This window comes from Sceloporus undulatus, chromosome 6, assembly GCF_019175285.1.
Source record: "Sceloporus undulatus isolate JIND9_A2432 ecotype Alabama chromosome 6, SceUnd_v1.1, whole genome shotgun sequence".
NCBI classification, from domain to species: Eukaryota; Metazoa; Chordata; class Lepidosauria; order Squamata; family Phrynosomatidae; genus Sceloporus; species Sceloporus undulatus.
This window is the reverse complement of record NC_056527.1, coordinates 5,998,716-6,009,063: the sequence shown is the minus strand read 5'-3', so window position 1 is coordinate 6,009,063 and position 10,348 is coordinate 5,998,716. Positions and strand designations below refer to the sequence as shown.

General features: G+C 41.1%; 1 protein-coding gene across 1 annotated transcript in view; it reads right to left on the bottom strand.

The window, feature by feature from the left end:
- Positions 1–10,348, bottom strand: part of LOC121933008 (pituitary adenylate cyclase-activating polypeptide type I receptor-like) — a 27,891-nt gene that overhangs the window by 10,392 nt on the left and 7,151 nt on the right. Inside the window, exons 2-5 of the mRNA XM_042472195.1 lie at positions 3,578–3,683; positions 2,368–2,475; positions 1,366–1,475; positions 492–589 (exon numbers count right to left, since the gene is read on the bottom strand). Of these exons, the coding sequence (XP_042328129.1) occupies positions 492–589; positions 1,366–1,475; positions 2,368–2,475; positions 3,578–3,683 (422 nt within the window). The remainder of the gene's footprint in view (positions 1–491; positions 590–1,365; positions 1,476–2,367; positions 2,476–3,577; positions 3,684–10,348) is intronic.

Sequence of the window (10,348 nt, the reverse complement as noted above, 5' to 3'; positions counted from 1 at the left end):
ATCTATCTATCTTCTGCCTGGAATGATAAAAAAATAATATGTTCACCCTATGACTTCTGCATGTGTTTTCATCTTGCTCCATCCATTGAGTAGGATCTTGGACATGACTCCTGTGTTGACTGCACCATTGGGAGGTATGTGTTACATAAACACATCACATAAAGAAGGCCCAATGGTTTGTTATTGTTATTGTGTACCATCAAGTCATTTCTGACTTATGGCGACCCTAAGGCAAATCTATCATGGGGTTTTCTTTACAAGCTTTGTTCAGAGGAGGTTTGCCATTGCCTGCCCCTGAAGCTGAGTGAGTGTGACTTGCCCAAGGTCATCCACTGGGTTTCATAGCCGAGCTGGACACCGAACCCTGGTCTCCAGAGGCTCAATGGTAGAATGGGATTTTTTAAAAGAAAAAGAAACCAAGAAGAGTCAACTATCAAAAGTTCAAACACTGTAGATATGGCTACCCACTCCAAGAATTTTTCAACATTTACCGGAAGACGGTAAAGATGAGGAGTGCTGTTATGAGTGATGCTAGAGAGGTTGCATAGCCTGCAGTGTAGATGTGCCAGAATGCCAAATAGTATGATTTCTGCATAGGGAGAGAGAAAATATGGAAGTTAGGGCACCCGCAGAGAATTTGATTCTCAGAATGAAGGTCTGATTTCCTTTGAGAACCACAAAGAGGGTGAGATTATGGAAGACAAAGAAAGGTTTGTGCTCCATAATGCTACACAATTCAGTCTCAACAGAGCCAACAGGTTCCCTGACTGGTTGGCATCACACACATGCCATTCAACCAGAGAACTGAAAGAAGCAAAGCTGGGGAGCAAGGAGATAGCATAGAAATAGTAACTGACAAAACAGTGGCCTGTTACAGACTGCCAAAATAAAGCTGCTTCGGGTCTCTTTGGAGGTATGCTGTTTAAATGATGCATGCATCCTAAGAATCCGGAAGCTGCACCAAAGCTGCACTCCAGTGCTTAGGAATGGAGTGTGGCTTTGGCACGACCTCCGGACTCTTAGGATCCATGCATCATTTAAATAGCATACCTCCAAAGAGACCTGAAGCAGCTTTATTTTGGCAGTCTGTAACAGGCCAGTGGTACCCTAAGCAGTTGAAGAGTGAATATATATGCCTCCCCCAATCCCATTTCACTGCCTTTTATTTATTATTTAAAATGTTTCTTTATCACTCAAATGGAAAATCCCTTTAGGGCAGGTTACAATAAAAAAAACCCAGAATCAATCAATAAAATCACAATTTTTAATAAGAAAAAAAAAAACAAGAAAGAGCTAGAGAGAAAGGGCATTTGGCTCATACCTTGAAACTAGAGAAGAGTCAATGTAGACATGGTCCTCACTCACCTGATCCTCAGGTCCCTCTGTTAAGCTTTCTTCGAACCCGCAGGCATCTGAATATGATGGAAATGGTTCGGACCAGTAAGTGCCTGGTGTACAATTTCTGTGGAGGAACCCTGTGAAAAATAAAGGTGGGAAGCCATTTGCACAAATGGAGAACTATCACACCAACATGTAGCATACGTCTCCAAGATAAGCTGTCATCATTTTGAGAATGCAAGGAACCAGGGTTATGGTGGAGAAGCCATTCTATTTGGAAGACGTTCAGCTCACTGAGAATGAAGATGACAAGAAGCCAGGGGCCCTATAGACCTCAGACGCTTGGGGCCACAACCTTAGAAGCCTTGCTGGCCACCTTTAACAACAACCAGTGGTGGCTGGTGGCTTCCATATCATGCTATGGGTTTTGGTTTAACTTTAAAAGAGCTATCTAAGGGGACAGATTCATTATCTTGGATGATTCCTTTAAAGTTTGTTTTAAACCCCAGAGGAGGCTCTCCAGCCCACAGAACGGGCCTCACCAGCTGCCACTGACAAGAATCCTCCTAAGCTTAACTCCCTGAATTCCAGTAAGTTGTCTATTGGTGCATCTGCACTGTAGAAAAGATGCAGTTTGACACCACTTCAACTGCAATGGCTCCAGTCAGACTCCTGGGATTTGTAGTTTGGTGAGGCACCAGCAGCCTTTGGCAGAGGCGACTAAAGACCCCATAAAATGACAAATCCCACAATCCCAAAGGGTGGCATTACTACACTTAAAGTGGTGTCAAATTAGATGATTTCTATAGTGAAGATGCAGCCCATGAGATTAGCTGATAGCTAGAGGTCCCTCATTCATGCCTGCCAATAAAAACCCTGCCAGTTTTTGACCACATCACTTCCTTAACCCTGGTCTCCCTGCTCCAGAACCTCCTTACTAGACTGAACATCTTTAGCCATTATACCATTAGCCTCTGACACAGCTAGGTCTTTCAACAGGGAAATATATTAAAAGACAACACTTCTTGCCATGTATGTTGGTGATTTCTTCAAAAAACCCAGGGCATGGGACTGTCACCACCTCTCCAAATGCAGCTCTGGGCCAGCAGCTTAGTCCATCCCAAACTCCTGAACATCCTGGGGAGAAACTAAATGTGAAATGAAGAATACATTCATTCATTCATTCATTTCATTTCATTTCCTGGCTTCCCACCTGTGCCTCTTCTGCTGAAAACACATAATAGAATAAACAAAAACAAAGTCTTATGTGGAACTTAGTATAAAATAGGTTGAACATACCTCTTGGAGCACAATAATAAAAGAAAGAGACAGGAGATAAGTTGTCAGCCCCTCTGAAATGCTTAGAGTCTGTCCAGACTATTGCTAAAAAGTGAGATCTCTTGCAACAGAAATCTTTCTTTATTACTAGTTGGCACTTGTTAGAAAAGCATTATTAGTCCACATGGATGGTATCTACATTGCAGAATTAATGCAGTTTGACACCACTTTAACTGCCATGGCTCCATGCCAATTCTGGGATTTGTAGTTTGTGGCTTCAGAGCTCTCTGATAGAGAAGGCTAATACATTTTACAATTGATTGTGCTTCGTTGTTGTTATTTGCCCTTAAGTTGGCATTGACTCACTATGAAAGAGAGATCTCCCAGAGCCCCAGTTACCAATAGCCCTTCAGTATGACAGTTATAAATTCATAACCTAGGTCTAAGTGGCACAGCAGAAATAATGTAGTTTGATATTGGTTTAACTGCAATGGCTCCATCCCACAGAATCCTGGGATTTGTTGTTCTGTGAGATAGTTGGCCTTCTCCTTCAGAGAGCTCTGGTGCCACAGCAAACCACAAATCCCAAAATCATACACACATATTCAAAAGAATTTTTTTTGCTAACGTGATAATCCTGGAATAAAAAAATATATATAAGGTGTGTTTAGATTGTGAACCATCCAAACATTCCCACAGAAAAACCTGTTCCCACGGCAGCTGATATACCTTCCATGTCGTTGGAAAGGTGAATCTGTTCAGGGCTTTAGTCTGAGTTATCCAAAGTGCTAAACCAATGTTCAAGGTAGATTTCCTCCACTTGGATAGTTCTTATAAAGTTCAAACTAAAACCTTGAGCAAGTTCTCCATCCCACCAACCATCCCTAGTCTATTCTGTAAAATTGAAAAATAGAGTAGGACCATCTATGAGCCTTTGCTAAATTAGACCCATGTCCATTACCTTGAAATCCCAGCAACAGTGACTCGTTTTTCTTCATATCCAAACACTGAGCCTCATCTTTCACCACTTGTTGAAGTATTTTGCATTCTGGGTGGATGGAAGCAACCTAAGAGAATGAATAAAAATGAATAAATACAAGCCATACAAACACAGGCAAAGGATGCAAGGATGGGCAAATCTATTGGTTTTGCTTTCCACTCTGTTGGAAGTTTGTGAATGTTTTTGCATTTTGTGAAAGGTATACCTCAGTTAACAAAGTGGGTGTGTTCCTTGGCATTAGGTCTTTCACAGAAAATTTGGTACTAGAGGCAGAAACAACGTGGAAAGAAGAGGGATATGTCCTAGGCCACAGAAGGAAGAGCAGTTCAACCTGCTTCAGCAAACATTTTATTTAAAGATTGCAATATGCTGATATGAAATGAAACAACCCAGTCAGGCAAGCCTTCTATAATTAGACAAATATATTTTTAATCTTGTGGAAACTATTTGAAGGCACCTTTCAAAATGCATCCAGGGATGATATTTTCTTCATCAGCTTCTGCTTTTCCTATGATTTCCACTCTGCTGGTTGCATTTATGAGTCTATATTTTTTAACATCCAAGAGGCAACTAGTGGGGCAGTCTATCTGCTCCTACCACTCCCACCACTTTCTCCCTTGTGTTGCTGTTCACACATGCTTATTAAAGGCAGCTGCTCTTTGCCTCATTTGTAGCAGGCAGGCAAGCATGGCTACAGATGGATTGGCTAAACTAGAATCCTGCTTTTTCCCAACTCTCCCTTTATTTATTGCATTTTACTGCAAACATGCTGCTGCAACCTGGCACTAAAAATCTGTTTCTCCACACTACCTTCCTCCCAGTGTCAATGCTGCCAAAAAAGAAATCTTCCCTTCCTACTACACAGAGCAAAAGTGTCGCACTGGGTAGAATGATAGAATCCAAGAGTTGGAAGAGACCCCCAAGGACCAGTCCAACTCCCATCAAAGCACTCCTGACAAATGGCCATCCAGAACCGCATATGCATAGACGATCAGTCAATGTCCACAGCATTTAACAGCCATTTGATGGCCAGGAAAGAGACAGAGTTTGCAAAAAGCAAGAAGATGTATGTCTACAGCTGAGAAATCGAGGAAGAGATCGTTGTCCTTAATCTCCAGGAGATGATGGAGATTATCGCATGAAGCTTCCCTCCTGATATAGTTGCAGCTTTTTAAACACCCGAAACAGCAATACTTTTTCATACTACCACACAATTGTGAATACAAAACAGGTTGCTGATAGAATCATAGAATCTTAGAGTTGGAAGAGACTGCAAGGGCCATCCAGTCCAACCCCATTCTGCCATGCAGGAAATCACAATCAAAGCATCCCCAACTGATGGCCATCCAGCCTATACTTAAAAGCCTCCAAGGAGGGAGACTCCATTAATCTCCAAAGAAGGAGTGTGTTTCACTGTCAAACAGCCCTTACTGTCAGGAAGTTCCTCCTAATGTTGAGGTGGAATCTCTTTTCCTGCAGCTTGCATCCATTGCTCTGAGTCCTAGTCTCTGGAGCAGCAGAAAACAAGATTGCTCCCTCCTCAATATGACATCCCTTCAAATATTTAAACAGGGCTATCATATCACCTCTTAACCTTCTCTTCTCCAGACTCAACATCCCCAGCTCCCTACGTCTTTCCTCATAGGGCATGGTTTCCAGACCCTTCACCATTTTGGTCACCCTCCAGTTTCTCAATGTCCTTTTTGAATTGTGGTGCCCAGAATGGACACAATATTCCAGGTGGGGCCTGACCAAAGTAGAATATAGTGGCACTATTACTTCCCTTGATCTAGACACTATACTTTTATTGCTGCAGCCTAAAATTGCATTGGCCTTTTTAGCTGCCACATCACATTGTTGACTCATGTTCAATTTGTGGTTGACTTGGACTCCTAGGTCCCTTTCTCATGTAGTTTCATTCAGCCAGGTGTCCCCCAACCTATATCTGTGCATTTCATTTTTCTGCCCTAGTGCATTACTTTACATTTCTCCGTGGTGAATTTCATTTTGTTAGCTTTGGCCCAGTTTTCTAGTCTATTCAGGTCATTTTGTATTTTAACCCTGTCCTCGGGGGTATTAGCTACTCCTCCTAATTTGGTGTCATCTGGAAATTTGATAAGTATACCCCCAATTCTGTCATCCAAGTCATTGATGAAGATGTCGAATGCATCTTATCACACTACCATTCCATTTACTCACCACCTATCGAAGATTAAGTAAGTAAAGTAGTCTTGCCTTCATTGGGAGTGGGGTGTGTGCAGAAATATCTGTTTAAATCCCTTTCTCCAGCCCAAGACAAAATGATTTCCTCCTCAGGAGTAAAAAGTCTTGCTTTTATTAGGATTGGGGGCTGTATAGAATTCTGTTTAAATCCCTTTTCTCCTTGCCAAGACAAAATGATTGACTTCTCAAGAGTGAGAAGTCTTGCTTTCATTGGGAATGGGTGTGTGTGCAGATAAACCTTTTTAAATCCCCTTCTCTCTGAATTACCCCTGAATGCCTGTGGCACATACATCAATAACGACTAACTGCACGATTGACAGCTATTCTCAAGATTTTCCCATTCATTAAAAGTAGCGACAGAAGCACAGATTGACTACAGGATACCTACTGCTTAGCCACAACATTGTGCAGTAAGATCCCACAATTACAGTTACAATTCCACTTCTATCCTGCTATTTAAAAACAGTGTGATAATCTCCAATGACATCTTCTTTGTACTCCTAGCTTCAGAAATGCATCCAGATGTTTCCTGGATGGCCACTGCCCTCCACCAGTCCTGAAATGCCTGTGTGGGCACATTCTGGCTAACAGGTAAGCTGCACATGTGGGACTTTATAGTTAGGGACCTTGAAACTGCGGCACATGCACTGGTAACCCCCCGTTTCGATTTCTGTAATGCACTCTATATGGGGCTACCCTTGTACCTAGTCTGGAAACTCCAGTTAGTACAGAACATGGCAGCCAGGCTTGTCTCAGGTACAACTAGAAGAGATCATATAACACCGATTTTGAGATCACTTCACTGGCTGCCTATCAGTTTCTGGGCCCAGTTCCAGGTGTTGTAATAATAATACTAATAATAATAATAATAATAATAATAATAATAATAATAATAATAATTTGTATACCGCCCTCTGGCAAACCAATCCGGGCGGTTAACAACAGTAAAATATAAAATATGACAATTAAAAACACTTTATCCCTCCCCCCTTTAAGACAGTATTAAACAGTATAACATATTAAAAACACAATATCAAGCATAAAAACAGCAGTTAAAACTAAAAACCCTGATATTCCTCTGTTGATCCTCAACCATCACTAAGATGGGGCCACGGGAGGAATGAGGGAATCAGGGAACCTGGGAACCTGGGCCGGGATGGTTAATCTGGAAAGGCCTGCCGGAAGAGATCCGTCTTGACCGCTTTTTTAAAGCTGTCTAATCTTTATTCACCTTTAAAGTCCTATATGGCTTGGGTCCAACCTATATTTGGGACCACGTCCTTCCGTATAATCCACCCCATGCACTCAGGTCTCTGGGAGGAATTTGCTGCAACCTATAAAAATGAGGTTGTCTGCTACCGCCCAGAGGAACTTTTTGGCTACCACTCCCAGATTATGGAATGGATCATTTCTAACTTATGGCAACCATAAGATGAATCTACGATAGGTGAATTTATCATAGAATTTCTTGGCAAGATTTGTCCAAAGACTGCCATTGCCTTCCTTTGAGGTTGAGAGAATGTGACTTGTCAAAGGCTACCTAGTGGGTTTCCATGGCCAAGAGGGGAATTTGAACCCTGGACTACCAGTATACTAGTCCAACACTCAAACTGCTATTTAAGCAGTAAGCAATTTTGAATATATTGAGATACTCAGAAACAACCACACACACACACACAAATCTCTCTTTATGCTAACATTTGTCACTTGTCAATGGCAGCCTCTGTCTCTTCAATAGAATCTTAATAAAATATCTGTATCAGACTAAACCTGATTTTGCAGCGTCAGGCCAAACAAATACCCAACTGTCAACCAATGTAAGCTAATGATTACTCTGAAAAGGGCAAATTGATTTACATTTCAAAAGACCCCATTCAGGGCTTTGGCTGTGGAAACTAATTGTATATTTCTCCCTTCCTTTGGCTGCCAGAGATGCTTTTCAAGAACAGTAATTGTGTGAAATTGTGTGCTATTGGAATACTTTTGTGCTTGGCTTTGAAAAGACCTGGCAGCAGAATTATGAGGCAACAGTTCAATGTTTGTGTTCTTAATATAGAATTCTTTGTTTAGTCTGAAGTAGCACGACATGTTTGATGCCAATGGCATCAGAAGGAATGGTGCAGAAGGAATGGAAAACAGAAACCTTGGGTCTGTTGGTCCACCAAACTACAGATCCCAGAATTCCATAGCACTGAGCTGTGGAAATTAAAGTAGTCTAAAATAGTGATGTACATTTATCTCTTTATTCTTCCCATCTCTGAAGGGGGCTGGCAAATATTATTACTATTACTCCTTCTCTGGGGAGAACAAGATATTGCAACTGCACTTTAAGAGAAGCAAACCATTCCTAACAAATTCCCAAAGAATGAAGACTATAGAACAATCAACTGTCTTTCTCTCCTTAACACTTCTTGCAAATAGTGGCCTCAGCCATAAAACTCCATTTGAAGTACAGGAAAGAATGGCCTACATTTATCTTTTGAATGGAATCCCCTCAACCCTCCCTCCTGCAGCCAAGAGGAATACTTAAAATTGCCTTGACTGAAACTCAGAGAGTTACAATGAACAACTGAGGCACCGTTATTTTTAATACATAAGCAGGAAAACAACAACAACAACAACAACAACAAAAATCCACATCCTGAACATCAAATTTATTTCTGAAGTGCCCACCCCATTGCATTGTTTGCAATGAGAATGAGCTGAGAATGAAGAAAAAACAAAATTCCGTATGTTTAACAAACTGCAATGAGCTTTTGTCACATCCCTAAGTGTCAACCTTCTTTAGTTCTGCATTGTGACAGCAGCTTCCTTTTTGCTCCTCTTGATTTTTTTCTTTCTTTCTGCCATCATTTCCTCTTTTATGGTCTATAGTAGTGGAGTCAAACTGACTGACTGTGCTTCCAAAATCACATTTTGGCCAAAGCTTGGAAACATTTGTTTTTTCGACTGCCAGCATCCTCCAGCCAACATGGCCACTATCTGGATCACCAAGAAACCCTCATACAGAAGCAGATCCTTTACTTGTGTGTCTCCCCCTTCTGCTCCTTATTGGATCAGATAGATTGTTTTTATGGGACTGACATATACATATTCAGTTTTTATGGCTTTGATCTTCCCTAATTGCACTAATGACGCCTGGCAAATCAGATTTAAATAACCAGACATTAAAAATAAAGTAGAACATTTAATTAACACCAATGCTTAAAATATCATCCTTACTCAAAAGTCAATGAGAACTGATCTACCAGAGATCAAAGTCCTGATGTTTAAAAATACCCTGCTTTTAAAGCCCAAGTGTTGGTAATAGTAACCTAGCAGCATCACATGGATACATTACCATATGAAGTTTTGAGAGCCTGCATTGTGCTAATGACGTGTAAATCTACATTCACATAGAGGAAGAATTCAGAGGCATAGCCATGTTAGTCCAGAATATCAGAATACAAAGGGATCTTGTAGCACCTTTGAGACTAGCTAATTGTGTAACTACAAGCTCCCTTTCAATACATTCTCATAGCTGCAGATTGCTTCTGCTGAACCCTTTGTACCACTGGTCCTGTACCTGAAAATGTGCTCAGTGTCCCATGGAGCAATGGGGAATGCACAGGGGCTGTTTTTGGAATCCCAGTGAATCAAGTGGTATGCTAAAGGTACTGATACATATGTAAAGTCAGCCCTCCATATCCACTGATTCTGAATCCACTGATTCCAAAATCCATAGCTTAAAAATATTCTCCCCTCCAAAAAAAAAAAAAAAATCCAAAAAGCATAAGTTGATTTTTCTATTTTTTAAATAAGGGGCATCATTTTACTGCATCACTGTATACAATGGGACTTGAGCATCCATGGATTCTGGCCTCCGAAGGAAGGTGCTGGAACAAAACTCCAGCAGATATCAAGTGCCCACTGTATGTGCCATTCAAGAATGCACATCTCCAGGGCTGGGATCCTGTTGTTTAGTCCTAGCTAGAGCAGACCCACTGAACCAACTGTTGAAGGTTGAATCAACATGTAGGTAAATCCAATTGATTCAATGGTTCTCCATTAGTTGAATCTAACAGTTCTTTCCCTAAACTCACCTTTTATTTACTGTGACCCTCTCAATACAGCCATTTTCTGGCTGGTGAAGAGCTGGAGAATGTGGCCCTCAACAACAGATAGATAGATAGATAGATAGATAGATAGATAGATAGATAGATAGATAGACAGACAGACAGACAGACTGATTGGTTGATTTTAGTTGCTGTTGTGTGCCTTCAAGTCATTTCTGATTTATGGCAACCCTAAGAGAAACCTGTCATAGAGCTTTCTTGGAAAGATTTGTTCAGAGGAGGTTTGCCATTGCTTTCTCCTGAAGCTGAGAGAGTGTGACTTACCCAAGGTCACCCAGTGGGTTTTATGGCTGAGCTAGGAATCAAACTGTAGTCTTCAGAGTAATAGTCCAACCACTATGCTATAGATAGATAGATAGATAGATAGATAGATAGATAGATAGATAGATAGAAG